Raw genomic sequence first — 22215 nt, forward strand, 5'->3', positions numbered from 1 at the left:
TGAAAATATTTTTTGAATCGTATAATAATATTTTTTTTTAACTTAAGGTGAATGCTTTTTTATTGAATGTATTTGTATAATAAATTATTTGCCCATTAAGATGAATAAGTATAACTGCTAATTTTTCTTATTTGTATAATAAGTATATTTGAAACTTGCAATCTTTTTCACATGCATTACATCTAGTCCTGAGACGTTAACAGGAAACCTATAAAATGCTGAAAAAATCTATAAAAATTTTAGATTAATGCCAAATGGGTAGGTACGCAAGAAATTGGATTTGTCCAAAAGCATTCACGTATAAAAAATTAGGAAAACACTGAAAACTGAGTTTTTATTATGTATAAAACTATGGCTTTGTAATGTATACATTTGGGTGTCTTTAATATTCACTCTTTTGAAAAAAAAATCAAAAGACCAAAAAGGACTTTTGCGATCGTGACGAAATTTGGTATGAAAAACATCTTGATCGAACATGCAAATGATCAAAGTTTCAAGGCAAATGAACAGGAATTGCGATCATAGCACGCATTTATAGTGTGCAATTTGCAAAGTATAAAATGAATAAGAGAGGCATAAAATTGATCTTTTTTTTTTTTTTTTTTTTTTTTTTTTTTTTTTTGTGTGTGTGTGTGTGTGTTTGTTGTTCTTGTTACTGCCATTTTAATTTCGTAAAGAAGCAACTAAAGATGATATTCCGATGATATTAAAGACCTTACAGACAACTAAACGACTTTCAACGTGGTCGCATTGTAGGGTTGCGTGAAGCTGGGTGGTCATACCGAGTATTAGGCCGTCACTTGCAGCGTACAGACACTGCTGTGCAAAGATGTTGGCAGCAATGGTTGCTACAAGGAAATTGCCGAAGAAATGAAGGTTCTGGAAGGCCTAGGAGCACAAATGCGAGATAAAAAAGGATGATTGTTTGTCAGGCCCGAGCCGCCCTAACGGTATCATTGTCAACTATTCAGTGTACTACAGCCATGTCTATACCTCCCGTGGTACCGTCCACCATCTCACGCCACTTGTCTGAGGCGGGGTTACGCTCACAGAGACCTTTAAGATGTTTGCCTTTGACCCCACAACATTGGCCGAGATCTGGAGTGGTGTCGCAGCCGATCATCATGGCTGCCATCAGACTGGCATCGTATAGTGTTCAGAGATGAATCCCGCTTCACTCTTGAAGCAGATGACCACCGTGTTCGTGTCTGGAGAGGACAGGGCCAGCAGTCCCAATCAGCCTTTGTTTTTACAAAGGCGTACAGCCATAACCCATAACCCTTGGTGTGCTGGTGTGAAGGCGCTATTTCTTATGACAGCAGGTCATCTTTAGCCCTCTCGCTGCGTAATTTGTTTATCAAAATAGGTTCAAAAATTGCGTATTTTTTTTAATTACATATTTCAGATCTACATATATTTTAGATTTAAAATACATAAAAATTTTTTGTAAAAGAGTTTTTTTTTTTCAGTATAGAATTAAATCATAATAAAGGTTGTTGGAAAGTTTAAACTGAAGAATAGTTATATAAAAGAAAAATTTTGAAAATTAATCTTGGTTAAATTATAATTTATTTTATAGAATATAATGGTAAAACATATATACTAATGAAAATATGCAAAATATTTACAAAAAAATTATTAGAAATGAAGTGTAATATGATAAACTTCGAAACAAGGGTTGAGGCATCCTACCTCATCATCTTTGCACCAAATAGGCGTTTCTTTGCAAATTTTTTTGCCAGTTTCAGTTTTTTTTTTTTAGATACAAACAGCACAATGTCTACAAGTTTCTTTCTTGATGGAACTGGGGGATATATATATATATATCTAGCAAAATATCGAGCAGTTAGTCTCATACGCTTGAGAGTTTAACTACAGACATCTTTGAGCTTTGAAAAGAGCACTTAAAATGGTCCAAAACGTGTTTGTATATTTCGCAGAAATATGGACAACTAATGCCATCTGTTAATACAGATCTGAATAAATAATTAAACATCACGGAAAAGCCGAAATGAAAACATAAACAAGAAAAGAGCAGGTTGCACAGTTAAATAAATGGAAAAAGTGCATCCCCGCGGAAATCACGGGTTGTGCAAATTTTGCTACTTCTACGTTGCCCGTGGAAATCGCGGGATATGCAGCAAGAGGGTTAGTCATACTCCTTACATCTTAACAGCTCAATGATATGTTGGTACCATCCTGTGACCAGTTGCATTACCCTTCATGGCACATCATCTTGGGTCCATTTTCCAACAAGATAATGCCAGGCCACATACCGCACTCATATCTCTGGACTATCTCCGTGCGGTTCACCAATCGACCATGTCTGGGGCATGTAATGTTGACCATGTAAATGGCAGGCAGATTCGTGCACCACAAAATAGCTCAGATCTGGAGCAACAACTGATGAATGCCTGGCAGAATGTGTCGCATGATGATGTTAGGAACCTCTACCATGCCTTGCCTCGACGAATTCAAGCATGCATTGCTGCCAAGGGTGGTTCGACCAACTACTAATTTGAACACTCAATGGGTGATTGTGAGCCATTAACAGATACTATGACCTTGATTTTTTAATCATTTTATTATCTGTGTATGAGCTATACACATATTCAATTTCATCAAAAACAACCACTTCCTTCAGTGTGCTTTGATTTTTTTTTTTTTTTTTTTTTTTTTTTTTTTTTAAGCAAAGAATGTATAATATTTGATTTAAAGTTGCTTGTTAATGCTTCATGAATATTGTATAAAGCAGTTTTCAATATTTGGAGATTCAGTATTATTTTAGTATTCAACATTAAATTAAAGACTGCTATAATAATAAATGATCCAGATATAATTTAATTTAGCTGCTGATTATGCCAAATATAAAAACTTCATTCTTGTAGACAAATTGGCTAATACTAGATCCAGTTAATAATGGTTAATCATAGTTTTAATCCCCCCCTTGTTAGAAGAACAGGGCTGCCCAGCCTTTATCTGTGAGCATTTCCCTCATCCCCTGAATTGTTGCCATCACAGTTTACCAGCATGCAGAAAAATATCAATGGTAACCTAATACTGTAGTAGATTATAATTTCCGCACACAGATGATGATCAATGGATTGGCCAGCATCAGTGTAGGATTATGAAGTATTTTGACATTTTTTATAAATGGGCTAAGTTTGTAAAGTTAAGATAAAGGTAATTTAGGAAAAATGAAATGAAGTATCTGTCTTTTAATTTAGAATGAGACAGATTTTTAAAGATCTTAATTTTAAAACTTTATTATTATTGCATCAGACTGTGATCTGATAGTAGCTGAAAAGCTACAAATAATTATTTGTGTCAGCCAGGTATAGATTCTATGATATATCATAAGTTAATTTATATGAAACAGTAGTAAATATTTTATTCTTCGTTTAACCATCTGAGCGTTACCGGTTTAGCCTTGAAATTTCAAAGTTCTTCAATATCTTATGAATAAGTGATATTTTCTTGATTTTAATTAAAAAATGACTCTTTCATTTTGTACCTTGATTCGTTTTCTTCCAATATACATCCAAACTGAAATCAGATACATTAAAACCTAGCAGAAATTTTCATGTATAATGAATGTGGAAGGCAACCTTCTGTACGGAATTTTCCGGCCTTAACGCTGGGAGGGTTAAAAGAAGTAGCTAAGGGAAAAAATTAAAGGAAGGAAAATGTTAGTCATTTATGAGTTCTAATTTGTATTTTTTATCTCTCACTTTTATTGATGTTATCATTTCATCAAAATGAAGTATAAGACCTGGCAATTATTTCTTTTAGCATATCAAGGAACTCAAGAAGTATCTTTAAAGTCATAATTTATGTACTAAGGTAACAAATAGTTGTTTACCTGGATGCTCAGTGCAAAACTTTCATGATAGATATTTTTATATCCTAAACAAATGAAAGTAATATGAAGGTATAATATTTATATTATTTGTATATTTCTTCAGGGGCTATTTTCTCATTTTGAATCATTTTTCTCTTCAGGGGTTATTCCCTCATTTTGAATTTTTAATTCTTTAGGCTTATGAGTAAATCACATGAACCCAGTTTTATTTTTGCCATTTCAGTCTGTTGGTACTTGTAAATTAATTGTAAACTAAATACAAGTGATTCCATATATAGGGCATGTTGTAAAAGCAATTTTGTCATGTATAGATTGCAGAAGAAATGGAGAAAGAGAGGAAGATATTTCAGCTGCAGATGTGTGAAGTAAGTGCAGAACTTTTAATTAATAATATATATGAATCTTTGTAAGGTTTTGAAGTTTATTATTGGTTTATCTCCTCATTTCTTTAGAGGAATGTGTTGAAAAATAATTGTTTTTGAAAAAATTATTTTCACCTTGGTTGTTTTCCCCATTAATTTTCTATATAATTCCCGAAGAGACTTTCACTTATTTTTAGGTTAACATTGCGTTTTTAACTTTTGTGAGTTTTATGTTGTATAAAACTTTAAATGCTTTTCTATAACAGAGAAGGTATTTTTAAATGGCAAGTATAATAGTGGGTTTTGTTCATAAAGTATTGTACACAAATTGCATCAGGCAAAAAAAAGTTACAAATTCTGTAACTGGGAATTTTTTTATACTACTTTTTATGAGTGTCTGGTAGATATATCCATACAAATATTTAAATAAGATCAGTTACTAGTTAATAAAACACTATAATGAAATCTTAAAGCACAATGCTTCCAATAACTTCTAGTCATAATATATTTCAGTAAGCACAATAAAACATCATATAATGCAAATTTTGTATATGTAATAACCCAGTTACAGAAGAAGGTTAACTGAATCTTTCATTTATTTATTATAAGCAAATTATTAATTAGTTAACCCCTCCTTGTTTAATATTATGTGAAACACTTTTGTCTAAAATGTGCAGTGTTAAATGTTTTAAATTAGAAACTAATAAAATAATAAATAGATTAAAAAAAAGACTGCCTCCATATTGAAGAAACACATAGCAGGCCTCAACATTCATATAATACAATGAAAAGTTTCAATAAAATGTTAAAACATTGCTAATTTTAAATGATATTTTAGGGATTAGTGTACTTTAGTAAAGTTTTTTATTGATGGATATTAATAAACAGTAAAATAGTTTCTCTTTGATTTTTTTTCCAAAAATTTCAATTTTAGAAAAAAGGATCTTTATATTGAGAAAAATATGTGACCTTCCTTGTTGATAGGGAAAAAATTCTGAAATTTTATAAAGCAGTAGCTAACTGTTACACATTGACAAGATTTTCTTCTTCCTCTCCCCTCCCAAATTTGAACTAACTGACAAAAGCATCACAGTTATTTCTTTTGCATATTATTTTTGCTAAATGCTACATTAATTGATGAGTTAATTAATTGCTTGCAAGGTTTTCCTATAAACCTTCAAATGCCATGCCGTACTTATCATTTAGTGGAACAAATAATGTTGTATGCTTCAACCCATATATTCCCATGCACCCTAATCAGTGAACATTCTTATAAATAACCCCAGTGTTGTTGAAGCTCTCACTAGGTTTAACTGCTGCAGTTCAATCGCAGATATCTACAGAGTTCTCAGTGAATGATAACAATGTTCATTTTGATTCATGTGGTAGGGAACTCTTAGGTCAAACGTTCTGTAAGTGCTTAGGAAACTGTCTAGAGCAGGGATTGGCAAAAGCCAGCCCTTTTAATCCTACGCATTATGAAATCCTGTGCTAAGTATTTTCATTTCTTTCATACCTGATTTTGCACACAAACTACCAGAATCACAGTAAAAGTGTGCATCTATTATTACAGTGTATATGTACATGATTATATCTTTTAAAGTAATAAGTACTAGTACTTATATTAGTGGCTAACCTGAGTTGATAACACTAAATATGTTAGAAAGTATGCGTGAGCACTGATGCATATACTTTCTAACATATGTAAACAGTTTTATCATTTCTGCCAGCTTTAATGTAGAAATCAAACAACACTTTTAAAAAGTAAGATTCGTCATTAATAAGTGTACTGTTTAAATTTAATGTGTAAAATGCTCTAGTTCAGATTCAGCTGGAACTCTGATTTGCAGTCAGATCATTTATTAAAGAAAAAATTTTATTTGAATTAATGATTCTTTACAGTTCTCTGAATGTAAATAAATTAAAAAATGTTTTAAATTTATGTCAAAAAGTGTTTAGTTTATTTGGTTCAACATATTTATATCAACGATATTTTTTTTTTTTTTTAATAATGATCACAAGGTACTGATAAAAATTTACATTTGGTATTAAGATTTGCAACAAGTGAATTAGAATCTAAATTGAATGAAATAACTCCAAATTAATCTTTGAGATTTAATATCTAACATTAAGTATGTATTAATTAATTAGCTGGGGTACTCAGCATTTGCCAGGCTTTTGCAGAGTGAAGGGCTTCATTTAGAAAGAAGGGCTGGTTTTTTTTTTCAAAATCTCAATAACATCTATAAATTTCTCAGTATTTCTGTTAGTATTTTGTAGGATATCTTACACAGTATTTATGACAGCTTTCAAACATCTGGGCTTAGAGTTCACCTCTTTTTTTTTTTTTTTTTTCCCCCGTAATATCCGCATTTGTAATATGCAAATGATGGGAAAATGTTTCTCCATTTTTCCGTCATTTCTCCTTTTAGTTCGGTTTTCATTTTTATGTTGTGTCTTCGTTCTCTAACCTGTAATTCTCTGCAAATGCATTCTATCGGGTTTTTAACCCCTTCCCGGCTTTTCCCAGAAATTAACACTGCACAACCAGTCTTTCCCGAATTATTTCACATGTCCCTTTTATGGTTTCAGATGCTTTTATTTACTATTGTTGCTACTAGATGGCAGCACTATACAGTGTTTTGAGCTGTAGATTTAAGATAAGAGTAGGCGCCAATTTCTGATGCAAGTTCAGATGTTTTTGTCGTAAAGCATCACGTGCTTATATAACTAACGTTCTGTTTTTTTTTCTTTTTTTTTTTTCAAAATGGCTTGTGCGCGGTATATTGATTCTGATTCCAGTGAATCCGATTCCGAAGATGATTTTGGAAGTGAATACCGTTTAGATGTTTCAGAATCTGATTGTTCAGATTTCGGTACTTCTGAAACAGAAAGTGATTCTGATTCAGAAAGCTTGAGTGATGCTCGTCAGTGGTGTGAACTCAATAGGGATACACCAAATCCTGCTCCCCCAGAATTTATATTTCAAGGACACCCAGGACTAAATTTTTTTCCTGACAGTGACGACATTTTGCAGTTTTTTGAATATTTTTTTGATGATGGAACTCTACAAATTATATGTAATGAAACAAATCGTTATGCTTCTCAGTACTTGAAAAAGAATGAATTGAAAAAGGAATCAAGGGCACAAAAATGGTATCCAACTACAAAAAATGAAATTATGATATTATTAGTGGTTTTCACTTTACAGGGCATCGCGAAAAAGCCCGAAGAAGATTTATATTGGTGTAAAAAAGAAATATTTCATACACCTATATTTGGGAAACTTCTTTCAAAGAGAAGATACAAACTCTTGGTGCAATTTTTACATTTTGCGGACAATGAGGTTTATGATCCCGAATCGCACCCTAATCCGAAATTGTGTAAAATATGGCCTTTGTTCGAGCGTTTGAATGGGAAATTTATGAACGCATATTCTCTAAGTAAAAACGTTTCTATTGATGAAAGTTTGATGTTGTATAAGGGGCGCCTTGGTTGGGTGCAATATATGCCACTCAAAAGAGCTAGGTTTGGCATAAAATTTTACATGTTATGCGAATCCGAATCTGGTTACATATGGTCATGCATAATCTACACGGGTAAAGGAACCATTTTGAATGAGCAATTCAAAAATTTGCCTGTGTCATCACAAGTCGTGATGACACTATTGTATCCCCTTTTGAAGAAAGGGCACTGTGTAACGACGGATAATTTTTATACATCCCCAGAACTGGCAGAATTGCTAATAGCATATAAAACCGATATATATGGCACAGTTCGCTTGAACAGGAAAGGTATGCCTATTGATCTAAAAAAAAGGAAGTTGAAAAAGGGAGAAATTGCTGCATTTCAAAAGGGAAAAATCATGGTTCTGAAATGGAAGGACAAAAAGGATGTAGCACTGCTTTCCACTGTGCACAACATGGAGATGGTTGCAGTTACCCGCAGGAAGGAAAATAAAATGAAACCAAAAGTGGTAGTAGATTACAATGGAACTATGGGAGGGGTCGACCGTGTAGACCAAAGACTAAGCAGTTACAATGTCACTAAAAGAAGAGGAAAAAAATATTACAAAAAGATATTTCTCCATTTATTGGATATAACACTATGGAATTCATATGTGTTGTACACAAAATCTGGTGGAAAAAGAAGTCATCTTCAGTACAGGACGAAAATAATAGAAAACATTATTGAAAAGTACCACTCGGTAGAATTTTCTGCCAAAAAAGGACGTCCTTCTGCTGATCACCCCCCATCACGTCTGTCTGAAAGACATTTTGTTGATTACATTCCACCAACGGAGAAAAAAAGTAATCCAAGAAGACAGTGTATTATTTGCTGCTCAAAGAGAGACAGTAGAGGGAAGAAGGTAAGAAGAGAAACAAGATTCTACTGTCCAGATTGCGATGTTGGACTCTGTGCAGTACCGTGCTTTCGAATGTACCATACACGATCAAATTTTGATTAATAATTTCATAATAATTTATGTAAATGCACAGGATATAAATAAAATTTGTAATTCAAGATTAAAGCTAGCTATTCTAAGCTTTATATTTATAGTTAGTGTGAATTAACTCCAAAGTATAATGATTTCTGCCATACAGAAAGCCAACTTTACAGGTAAATACTCATTTATTACTCATTTATAAATAGATATTTTTACATTTATTTTTAGGAAATGTTGCATGCGAATGATGCTATTATGTTTAAAAAGATATGTATGTATGAAAATAAGCATAAAAAAAATTGACATTTTTTTATCCGTAATCCCGAAATAAAATGAGCCTGGAAGGGGTTAATCTAGTGATTGAGGTGGTGTTTACAGGGCCAATTATAAACAGACCAAAAACGAACTTTGAGGGCCTTGTGTTTAGGATCGTTGTCCTGATAAAAAATAAAGTTGTTTCCAATACCCAAATTTTGGGTGGATAATTTAAAATATTTAAATAAAGAGGTTCATGATGCCATTAATAAATACTAAATTACATGATCCTGATGCTGACATGCATCCCTCACACAAAAACTCCTCCACTTTCATCATGCTTTTACTGTTCCTGTGAAATTCCGAGATTGAGTTCCTCATTTTTTCTTTTCCATACAATCATGTGCCCATTGGAACCAGAAATGTTAAATTTGCTTTTATCTGCAAATAAGACATGGTTCCAATATGCTTCAGGCTTATTTACCATTAATTTTGCAAAGGAAAGAATAAGCATTCGACTTTTTGCACTTGAAAACAATTTCCTTTGAGGAGAGCACCCTTGTAATCCAGCTGATCTGAGTACTTATTGAACAGTTTCATGTGAAACTGAAGTAGAACATTTTTCAGTAAATTCTATAGAAATCTTTTATAGCACTGGATTTTTCATAAATTTTCTAACTATAAATATCATATCATTTTGAGTTAACTTTGACTGATGGCCTCTTCTTATTTTATTTTTTATCTGATTTTCTTCTTTAGAGTATTTTATCACGCAGTGCTTTGTAGAATAGAATAAATGTACTAATTTAGTGATATCCCAGATGATTTTCCACCGTGGTGATGAAAAATGATCAATTTTCAAATGATATTTGTTGTTTCCGTATGACTAAGACCTATTTTTAAATATTAAATAAAATATAACAAAGTAAGTAGGCAAAGAATAAAGCCAACTGAGTTTTTAAACCTCTTCAAAATTTAAAAAAAAGTGGCAGACGGTTTTGTTTATGAAATTTTATTGAAATTTTTTCGTCACTTTTGTGGCATGTTTTATCTGTGTTCTTACATTTTACAATTTTAGAAAAAGAAAATAAGTTAGTATTAAAAGAAAAAAAGTTTAGTTTTATTAAAAATTGCATGGAGATTATATGAAAAATATTGGGCTTTATATTCACATTCAGGTACAGGCTACTGTGTTTTTTCTGCAAATTCTTAAAGTGTAGGAACGCTTATGGGAGCCACTGTATGACTACCAGTAGTAGCAGGAACATAGCAATGGTGACATGAACCTAAAATAAGTGATATAAGCACAATGTTCTAATATAAATCCCCTGAGCATGGACTCCATGGGATTGCTTTCCAAAATCGTATGTAGGTAGTGACCTTCCTCTTGTTTTGAAGGTGAAGGTTTTGAAGGTGTGCAAAATTTAATCAAAATAAAATTATAGATTTATATGAATTACTCACACACAAACACTGTATGGTACTTATTATCCTGTCAACCATGAAACTGTAGCCAAGCAGTACAGTTTAGTGCCAGTTGTGGTAACCATGACATAACGAAACGCTCATAATATCTGAAGTTGCATTTGATGTAACCTAGATTGATTCTCAATAAGAAATATATTATTTTTGTGAACAAAGATATAAATTAACTGTTATTGCTGTATTTTTCATACATTTTGGGGGAAAAAATTATCAGAATTTTAGGATCTGTCTTCTACAGAACAGCAAACTGTGGATTCTTTTCAAAGTTGTGAGATCTTACTATCAAAAATTTTTTTTTTATTTAATGGACACAATATAGTCAGCTGAAATGTCCAATGGAAGAGTAATATGTTAGATGTATAATAGAGTAATATATCAGATGTATTATAAGAGAAATATGTCAGACCTGCGGAAAATTTGGTAAAATTGGAAGACCTAACAAAACATTAAAAATTGACAAATTCCTTCTAACAAAGCACAAAAACGAAGCAGGTTGAATACAATTGTTTAATGAATAAAGAAGCATCAGATGTTTCAGAATTCTGTAGGAGTGATTACCACAATTCTAGTGGAATCTCCACCAATTTCCATGGCTTGATGGTACCCAAATTTCATGGTCAGTAGAATAATATTTATAATATAAGTATTTTGTCCTCCTTTATATGTGTGTGTATAGCTAATTTTAATGAATCTGGCTAGTTTAGTTTCATGGGTCCAGTTAGTAGTAATAATAATTGAAGTGAGTATGTGTTTATTGCTTTTAAATCACTTAGTGTGTTAATTACAGAATAAATTTGAAAGAAAACTTGAATAACTTATTCTTTGCTGAAAAACAAAGCACTCCTGTTTGAAAAATAAAAGTATTGTAATTTGAGCACTGACAGCACATTTCTTTCAAATACCTGTATATATTTATTAAATTCAAAACACTAATATATGGCAACACACTTCATGTATATCACCAAGTTTTCTGAGTAAATTTGGAAAATAAACATCTTATCCTTTGCAGAGTGACAACACAATGCTTTACTGATGTTGCACATCATTACTGCATCATATGATTGATATCTTTTCTACAACACAACATTTGTAAAATAAGAATGTATGCAAAACTAAAAGTTTATAAAAATGTGTGATTAATCATTGATGCCATTTTTGCTTCATTTTCTTTTGAATTTACGTGTACATTTTATATTTCATTGGCTGATGTGCATGCAGGGATGTTAGTAACCTATGTTCACCAATTGGGGTTTATTTGAAGTAAAAAATGTAAACTTAAGTGCATAAAATGCTATTTTAAATTGTAATTGTTTAAAGATATTTCTCCTGAGAGTTCTCCCCACATCATGTCCTGCCAACAATAGGGGCTCCACCAAAGATCTTCACACAAGCTCTATCACACCTTAGAATGATACTGCCCAAATGATGCTCTAAACAAGAGCTTTGTGGTCCATGGTTAAATATATATGCCCATCCCTGGTCTAGAAGTCAATGCTGAATGTAGTAGCATTTTACCAAAACTCCTAATTGAATGAATGTTGATGTATGCTATGTGTTTCTTCAGTGTGGGTAGCTGCCTTTTTTTTTTTTTTAATCTATTTTAGGATTATTTTCTGATTTAAAACATTTATCACTGCAGATTTTAGGCAAAAATATTTAACATGATATTGGGGGTGGGAGGTTAACTGATTAATCAATTGCTTATAGTAAAAAATGGATTTAACTTTCTCCTGGAAATGGATTATTGTATATATAGAATTCATGTTGTATGATGTTTTGTTGTGCTTGCCAAAATATATTACTTGAAGTTGTTGGAAGCAGGATGCTTTAAGAATTTTGAAAGCTCAAATTGGACTTTCTAGTCCAGAGATATGAATTTGCAGTACTGTAACATATGCTAATATTTTATGCAACACTTGTGTATATTCAGCGTTAGGGTATTAATTTTCTGAAGGCTATTTTTAGTGTCAATTTTGATCATAGTAAAGTCATGTTAGAATGTTTTAATAAGGTGGAAATTGTTTTTGCTAGTATACAGTAAAGCTTGATCTTTATCACATTTGAATATTTTAAAATGATCAAAATGTTAGCTATAAACTGCCATGTCCAACATGAGTGCCCTACTTAGAAGAGCTCTTGCAAGAATAACCCAAGTTTATCCGCTAATAATATATCACTAGCCATGAGAAAATCTTTTAGATAGACATGGAAGTTGTAATAAGAACAGAAGGTAAACAAACAGTTTGAATTTTTCAATTAGAAAAAGTAAATGTGAAAGAATTAGTTTCAAGATAATTATGAATTAATATACCTCAATCTTGGTTTATGTAATCTGATGTACTACTGTATTTTACTATTATTCTGATATGCTTTATTAACTATACATTATGTGATTATTTTTATGTTTATATTTTTTGAATTTATAGATTAGTTATAATTTCTTTTTAATTTCCCTCAGTATTTGATAAAAGTAAATGAAATAAAGACAAAAAAAGGTGCTGAATTGCTTCAACATCTTGTCGAATACTATCATGCTCAAAATAAGTAAGTTTGATGAAACATTTTCTTTGATTTAATATTCTTACCGTAAGATTGTGCCTACTGGGCCTTTAAAGATGTAGTACTGCATCCAGGAGGTCCTTAAATTCCTGTCAGAAATCTTTACAACTTAATATAAATATAATACAGTACAAAGTCCGTAATCCGGACTTGTTGGGACTTCGATGATTCTGCATTAGGTGTTTTTCGGATAATACACTGGTGTGCAAAAATTAAGGACGAGACTGTTTTTTTCAATATAACTTTGTACAAAAGCTTTCCAAATCATTTAATACCGTAAGATCCCCAATACGTAAGGACATGAGTAATGTAAGCAACACTTACTAAAAGAGAAATCAGAGGGATAAAAAGAAGCTTTATTGAAAAAGTAGCATGGAGCGCAATGCGACTGAAGGCGGAAACATCCCTGTGATGGGTGTCCAGCAAGAAACATCCGGTCTTTAATAGGGGATATGATCTCCCCTGACTGCTAGGCAGGTTTCACAGCGTCTGCCCATGCTGAGAATGAGGGTGTCAATAAGTTGTTGAGGCATTGCTGCCCATTCGTCTTGCAGCGCCAATCGAAGCTCCGGAATCATTACTGGTGATAAGGTACGAGCTGCCAAGCGTCTGCCTAGAAAATCCCATACATGCTCGATGGGATTGAGATCCGGAGATCGTGCTGGCCAATCCATACGTTCGATATCCTCACTCTCTAAGAGCTGTTCGGCAGCTACTGTGCGATGACATGGTGCATTGTCCTCCATGAAAAGGAACTATGGACCCATAGCGCCTCTAAAAAGACGCACATATGGAAGAAGAATCTCGTTACAATAATGGGTTCTGTTGACTGAACCTGCGTCGAAGATGTGAAGGTCTGTACGACAACCAAGCATGATGCCTCCCCAAACGAGAACACCGCCACCTCCATACCTGTCCCTTTCAATGATGTTCGAGGAATGATTGCGGCTTCCCCGCTCTCTCCAGATGAGTATGCAATGAGAATCGCTACTCAGACTGAATCTGCTCTCATCTGTAAAGAGTACTCGTCCCCATTCATTGTCTCTCCAATTTTGGTGTTCCCGGCACCACAGAGAATGCCTTCTCCAATGGGCAGGCGTTAGAGGTACACAACGTACAGGGCGTCGTGCAAACAGACCACCACCGCGCCGTCTTCTGGCCACGGTAAAACGCGATATCGGTCGTCCAGTCGCCTGTGTCATGTGTCTAGCGATTTCTCCCGCTGTCTGCCGCCTGTTTCTTCTGGCCTGTAAGGCAATATACCAGTTATCTGTGGCTGTGGTTCCTCGTGGACGACCACTACTAAACCCCCGGATAGCTGTTCCTGTAGTTTGAAATTGTCTCCGTCGTGAAACGATGCTGTGAGCAAACGAAAACGAAAGTCGTGAAACGATGCTGTGAGCAATTCCAAACTCTGCAGCCACACTTGTCACATTGCGGCCTTCCTCCAACTTCCCAATGATTCGACCTCGGGTAAAAGCATCCAGATGTCGTCTAACAGATTGATTATTCGCCATTTTTCGCTGAAGCAGCAACTCGGTGTGATTTAACTGCTATACGGCGTGCAATCTCTTTACCAGAAATACTGATCTTACATCGACAACATGCTTTATACTACTCAGACACTCCCCCATTACGTCTACCTGCATATCTGCGCATGTGCTACCGTACATCAGCTTACTTAATCTTCTGATTGGTCTTTCTGTCCGCTCTGCCTCTTCGTTCAGCTGATATGCTAATTTTTTGACTTCGTCCTTAATTTTTGCACACCAGTGGTTCTAAATTTCTTTGTATATATATATATAAGAACTCCTACACTCATAGAAAAAAGTACACATATACATTTATATACAGTACAAAGTCTTTAATTCGGACTTCGGCGATTTCGGATTATAGATCATCAATTTAAATCTGGTAAGATGGCATGCAGAAATTATACAATTGAAAACATGAAACCGTAATTTATGAAATAAAGAGCAATTATGATCTAAAGGGTATCAAAATTTACAAAAAAAAAAAAACTTAATATTTATTTGTTTACTTTATTAAACATTTCTTTCAATGTAAGTTGTTTAAGTTGCTTCATTTTTTGTGCTAATACTTTCTCTTTAATTCTATAAAGAGACATAATTTCTTGTTCAGTTACAAAGTTCCACTGTTCAAGTCCTGTAATTGCTGCTTTGAGAATACCGACTAACTTGTCTATCGGAATTTTTTCGTTTCCAATAACCTCTCTGTCACTTTCTTCACTTCACTATTAGCAGCTATCATGTTCATCGGCCTTACCATGAAATATGGTAGCTGGCCTAAATTATGCCAAGCATTTTTTAATGTATCTGAAGACACATCCTCCCACGATCGTGTGATGCTCCACACAGCAGATTTTATGCTAAAACATTTCAAAAAGTTTTGAATAGTCTTGCCATTGTTCTAGAAATTTAACATAGATTTTAAAAATGCTTCTTTATATTTGCATTTCAGCGCGTGCACTATTCCCATATCTATAGGCTGAATGATAGATGTACAATTTAGAGGGAAGAATAATACAGATACATTATCTTTCATTAAAACTTCACTAAGTGAAGTATGCGTTGAACAGTTGTCAACAATCAGGACTATTTTTGAGTCATCAGGTAAACCAACTGAATTCAAATGTCGCCGAGCCTCGGGTATAAAATGATTTTCAAACCAATCATTCATCAACACTTGTGTCATCTATGCTCTTTTTTTGCGCGATATACAACAGGGAAAATTGTTACTCCTTTAAATGCTCGAGATCGTGCATGTTTTCCGATTACAGAAAGTTTGCCCTGTGTGCGTTCCTGCAGCATTTGCGCACACTAAAATTGTTAGTTTTGCTTTAGAATCTTTGATACCAGTTGGAGCATTTTCTGTAGAGATTGCCAAGGTATTTCATGGTACCTATTGCCAGAAAAGATCAGTTTCATCAGCATTGTAAATTTGGTCTGGAGATAATTGTTCACTAGTAATGAGTTCAATGAATTCATCTGCGAATTGTTCAGCAGCTTCAGTATCAGTTGAAGCTTTTTCACCTGAAATTTTTAATTGTCTTATACCATGGCAATTTTTTAATTTGGTTAACCAACCTGTCGAATATGTGCCACCAGTGTTTAAGTACATTTCTTCATGAAATATTTTGGCTTGAGCGATTAGCATTGGACTCGACAATGGCACGCCCTTGCTGCAATGCTGTCTGACCCATTCATTCATCACTTTGTCATGATCATCACTTTTAGCATAACGAACCCTTTTTCTGTTATTTATTGCAAGTGGGATGTTTTAATTCATAAAAAATTCAAAAAATTCCTTTTTCTTTTTGCTTATGTCATATACAGTTGACTTTCCAATGTCATACTCCTCACATAATTTTGAGACGGATATGCCTTTATCCATTTTTTGCAGCAATTCCACTTTTTGTTTGATGGGCATGGAAACAATCTTTTGGCAGCTCCAGAATTGGAAACTCTTTCTGAAATAATCGAAAGTTCAAGCTTAGATTTTATAAAATTGCTCTAACAGTCTGCAAAAAATAATAAGCCGAATCCAATTAGGATTATAAAAAATAATAATAAAATAATTAATAAATAATAAAATTAATAAAAAGTAATAAGCCGGATCCAAGATTAAGGAACAGTGCAATATGCAACATTAACTGAAATGCCTTAGAATCAGTAAAGATAATTTTAGCCTAGCTTATATCGTCCGTTATACATTAAACGCGCATGCGTGAAGCATACAAAAAAAAAGTTTTTCGCTTCGAGGTCCAGATTATAGATGATTCTGGATAATGGACGTCCGGATTACAGACTTGTACTGTATAATGAACTTACATAAGTATTTGTCCAGAAACTATGTCTGCTCGTTTATGTTAGACTTTGTCATTATGTTTTTAGCATTTCAGGCATGATCAAGCCATAAGCCTCTTGCATGCTCAGAGACCTAATCATAGCTTAATGATTATTATTGATCATAACCTTTGTCCTTGATGTGATACTGGCAAATGTTTCTGAAAGAATGCAGTGTTCTTCAAAAAGCCATCTGAATAGCCCACACTGGTGACTAAATGCTAAAGCCATTTAATGTTGGTATGTTGTCCTGAATTCTGATAGTAGAAGTTTTGTTTTTATCCGTAGGTAGTGTGAATGAATGAAAGTCATTTCCTTTAAAAATGCCCTCCAAAAAGATATTCCTTTTTTGGCATATAGCCCTAGTATGCTTTGCATTAATTAAGTCAATCAACCAGTCATTATGTGTGTATTAAGCAGCTTTTTCTCAAAAATCAAGAGATACGATCTTGCAAATAGATTCCTTCATATGCTCAATATGTTTGCGTGGTTAAAAAAGTCAGGACACAGGCTCATGTGATCATTTGCAAGTGGTCTATGTTAAAGAACCTTTCCTATAAAATAAATCTCTTCAGAATTTCATTTGCAGGGATAGTGTGTGGATATTATAGGATTTGAACATACTATAAAATAATGATTTAGGCAGAAATTGATTATTTTAATTTTTTTAATTAAATTTTTCTGGAGAGAGAAGTAGATGTTGCAAGGTGTATTTTTTCCATTGTTGATTTGTTTATAATTTTTATTTTACTCCTTTTATTTTGCATTTTGTTAGAATACCAATTTTTATGGCAGGACACCAGATTTTAAAAGGTAACAGGATGAAAAATAGTTAAATCTATTTTTTCTTTTTAAGTAAAATTTGTTAGAAGTATTAAATTGGAATCCGAACACAAAATTCAGATTGAAGTTTAACCCTGTTGTCAAAATATTTCAAAATATGTACTGTCTCAAATTTAAAGTTTTGTTTCTTTTTATGTTTTTAAATTTGTTGCAGTTATTTTCAAGATGGTCTTAAAACTATAGAGCATTTTAGTGGGTACATAAAAGAACTTGCAACCAAACTTCAAAAAATTAGGCAAAAGCAAGATGAGGAAAGAAAGAAGCTTGTTGATCTTAGAAATACTCTTCGGAATTCTCCTTCACTCGATTCTCGAGAGGTAAGTATAGATTTTTCTGTTTTCAAAAGGTTAAACAACATTTCAAAAATAAAATTTCACTAAACTGCTTGATATACTTTACAGTTTTAAAACTTTAATGGTATGTTTTTTCATATTTCTTGCATATTTTTTAAAATTTTAATGTCCTTGTGGTGCCAATACTTAAAATAGTTTCAGATTCTAATTCCAAATATTACATTAGAAATTTAAGCAAATTTTAGTCCTTAGTGCATCTTTATTTTCTTTCAGATCCTCATCTTTAGTTTTTTTTTATCTTTGTTTTCAGATTCTAGTAGCTGAGAAAGACATTTGTTACAGGATTTTCATATTCCAATAAATATCTTTTCCAGTATACAGTGTGTTATATATATTTGATATGATTCAAAGGTTTGAGTCCCATAAGTCTGAGTTGACTTCTTAAATTGTTATGCACTTTTAAGACGTAAACAATTATAAGTTGTACACAATATAATGTAATGTAATATGCATGTGCTTTAAAAGCCAATGCTAGTAACCAATGAGAGAACTTCACACTCACTTGATTCATGGTCATACACTCGCAAGTGATCATAAGCCTACTTCTTTGGCATACTCCCACAGGGTTCGTAGCTGTCCTTACAAGTGCTTATAAGTCCTTATATTTGAAAATAAAATATAAAGACCCTTATAGGTGCTTACTTTTTCTCTTCCCTTATTTTTTTGTTTTTAGTGCTTATTTTTTGCTTTCAGTGCTTTTTTTAATGAACATGCATTTTTCCCCCCGTACCAAAGCCGAAACTAAATAAACAACTTTTCTTCCTTATATGGAACGTCAGATGGTAAATCATACTTCCGGAAATAGCTTTTCCCCTTTTCTCTGCATTAACGTAACCTATGGTGCGCGCGAGAGTACAGACAGGAAAACCGTAGAAATTGCGTTACATTCGGTATTATTTTCCTCCCACCCAAATACTACACATGTTTGAATTTCTATCAAGATTTTAATAATTTACATTCTCATTCCACGTGGTCAGTTCATATTCGTGTTTATTATGATCGTTATGCTTATATATGTATGAATATTTATAATAATATAGTTGCAGTAGCTGCTGAAGTGTAGATAAACTTCCAAAAATGGGTTTATTTTTACACAGATTAGCTTTCTAAGGAATAATATTCGAAATGGCTTAAATAAAGGGAAAGTAATCAAATAGTCAGAATAATTTATTTTATTTTTTTTTTTTTTTTATTTTTTATTTTTTTTTTTTGCCAATACATTATGCAGTACGGAGGTTGGGAGGTTCTCCCCTTTCTCTGCAAAATTGAATAGAACTAAAAGTTTTGCAGTCTACCCAACCCCAAGCGAAAAATGATTCTATTCCGGAAATTTAACGGTCTGTTCAAAATTAGAATCAAAAACACCCCAGATTAGTAAGTCTATTTCTTTTCCTTTATTTAGTTCTTCATTCTCCGAATACCGGCAGCTGTTGATTCCGACACGTATGGAAGAATTACTCCGCATGTATTGCGCGGTATTTTGCAGAGATAATTAATTTTGATGTTCAGTCTGAGATTTATTTATGAACACATAAAAGAGTTTTACTGTTCTTTCTAAGAAGAATATTTCTCAGTTCCATTGGTCTATTTTTATATGATGCACATATCAAAATGTCAAAATCATTTATTTAGCCGAGAAATCTAAAGAACGGCTACAATCTTCCCCCCCCTCCTCTTTTTCCAGTTATGTTCGACTATACGGAATATTCTGCAATTTCCGAGTATGCGGGTTAGTTAAGCTTTTACTGTTAAAGGATGACTGCATGAAGCAGTTTCCCGTCTCCTGATTTCAGAAATGTTCCTCTTTTTTACTTAAATTACTTTGCTATATGTTAAGGGAAAACTGTTATGCAATGAAAATTTAGAAAATGTTCAGAATTTTGATTTAAGTTAAATTATTTAAATATTAATATGAGGGAAAAAATAAATTGCATTTATTATTAGTGGGCAAGCGAATACAATTAATATGGCTTATTATTATTTATTTTCTATATTTTGAACTGAAATTTCATCATTAAATCTTGTAATATAGTTTAGTTCTGCATAGTTTTTTTTCTCTTATTGTAAACTAATTCTGTAAATTGAACTGTCATTTAAAATTAAAAAAAAAAAAAAAAAAGTTAATTGTTTTCCATGGTTGAGGTAATGCTCATTCTCTTAATAAATATTTCATTGCTCATATTTTAAATTGCAAGTCTAATTATTCTTTTAAGGTTATGCAGTTGTGTATAATGTAATTAGAGAGGTGCTTATTTTTTCTTAAAATGTGCTTGAAAAGTGCTTATAGGTGCTTATTTTTTTAACTAAAATGTTGCTATGAACCCTGTCCCAAGTATCACTTTTTGTAGCCCATGGAATACGTGAACCCCGCTTTGGAAACCAGTGGTTTAGAAAACTGGCATTTCTTATATAGTTGATGCTCATCTATCATTTATTCTGGATGCTTGTCATTCATTTTCTGTGCACATTCCAGAAATGTCTGTCTTTTGAAGAGACTGTCAATCATATCAGGGCTCAGAATACCTAGAAATGCTATGCTATAAGGACCACTGAATTTTTCACCTACTAAAGTGAATGAATAAATATATATGAATTATAATTTTTGAATTCCTAGCAAACATAGAACTGCGGGGGGGGGCCAGCATCTAAGATTTTCAGACCATGCATGTTTCTGCAACAAAACTACTACTTATTGTAAGGGGATTATGCCATACCTCAACCGAGCATCAAAACAGCAGTGTCAGGTTATCGTAGTAATACATGTAGCACATTCTGTAGGCAGTATTTATTAGATATTTGGTCATTGCGTTTTTGTGTTTCACTTAAAATGCCACAGCTTTTAATCCTTTGATGCATGCAATATTATTTTTATAATTTTTTTAACTAAAAACTCTAGAAATTGAATATTATGATCCTAGAGACAAATAATATATGAATTTAAAAAGTCTACTCTTGCCCATTGTTCTGTGGGTGGTGGTTGGACTGTGAAATCAGTGTGCGTCTAGGACTTTGAAACTTACTGAGGTAGTAGGGAGGGGGCACTTACCTTTTTCCATGTACATTTCCAATAAATGACAAAATTTACGAATTTAAAAAAAAAATGTATTATATATAATTTCTTTTACATTATTTTACAAAGTAAATCATCAGGAAAAATTTGAAAAAAAAAAAAAAAAAAACATTTATGTAATTTTTCTACAGCAATGAAAATCTAAGTACCTACATAATAAGGACATTTGGATAAATGGATAAAAAAACTCAGTAAAATAAGGATTAAAGAAAAAACTCTGTGGGATTTTTTTTAATGTAATTTCAAAGAACTTCTTTCCCCCCCTCTCTCTCTTGTGTGTGTTTGTGTGACACTGCTCAAAGCATGTTTTATCTTTTTAGTACATTCATAGACCCACATTGCATGTTTCACACATATATCTTGTTCTATGAGGTTTCTTCTGTGTGCTTCAAAATGTACACTGCCTGGATCTAAATTTCACTGGTATATGTCCAGCATTATTTACTTTCTTTTCATCTAGCACATAAAATTTGTGGCTTTTTATGTTAATGTGGGAGCATGGTCTTTTTGGCTTTGCTACAGATCATTAGTTTCCCATTGATACTTATTTTATTCAGATTTTGTCCCAAAATATTCAGAAAATATTTTTAATTTAAATAAAACTTTATGCCGTTTCTATTTTTAATTATAACTAAAGTATATTTGCATTAAATTTAAACCACACAAAATAATTTATAAAATCACAATACTAGCTTGGTGAGCAAGTATGTTGAGGTCAGAGAATAGTCCCTGGAAAAGAAAGGCCTTTTTACGTATTGTTTAGTAATAAAATAACTGTGGTTTCAAAGCCCCTTATCTATATTCGGGTAAAAATAAACATTCCTATTTTAAAAGCAAGCAAATGCCATTTTGAAGAGCTGTTGTTTCAAGGCATGACCACTGAGCCTCTAGAGGACTGTTAGCATTGTGACACTATGCTCTAGTGGCTCAGTGGTTGCGCCCTGAAACCACAAAGCAAATGCCATAAATATAGAGTTTTTTTTTTTTTTTTTTTTGTATATGCAGTTTAATTATTGCAACTTTTTATTGTTTATGATAGAAATCATGATGTGCGATGAATAACTTTTGAAATTTAAAGTTGTTTACATTAATAAAAGAAAGTTATTTTGTCTC

The 22215-nt window shown here is 32.8% G+C and overlaps 1 protein-coding gene across 2 annotated transcripts in view; it reads left to right on the top strand.

The window, feature by feature from the left end:
• Asap (ArfGAP domain of ASAP) overlaps nt 1-22215 on the top strand; it is a 103695-nt gene that overhangs the window by 16955 nt on the left and 64525 nt on the right. For both annotated transcript variants that reach the window (XM_085814098.1, XM_085814099.1), the window contains exons 8-10: nt 4174-4227; nt 12870-12955; nt 17834-17996. In XM_085814098.1, the coding sequence (XP_085670224.1) occupies nt 4174-4227; nt 12870-12955; nt 17834-17996 (303 nt within the window). The remainder of the gene's footprint in view (nt 1-4173; nt 4228-12869; nt 12956-17833; nt 17997-22215) is intronic.

The sequence above is a fragment of the Stegodyphus dumicola genome, chromosome 3 (assembly GCF_044657685.1).
Source record: "Stegodyphus dumicola isolate Sdum_Otavi_A_Nest chromosome 3, ASM4465768v1".
Lineage (NCBI taxonomy): Eukaryota > Metazoa > Arthropoda > Arachnida > Araneae > Eresidae > Stegodyphus > Stegodyphus dumicola.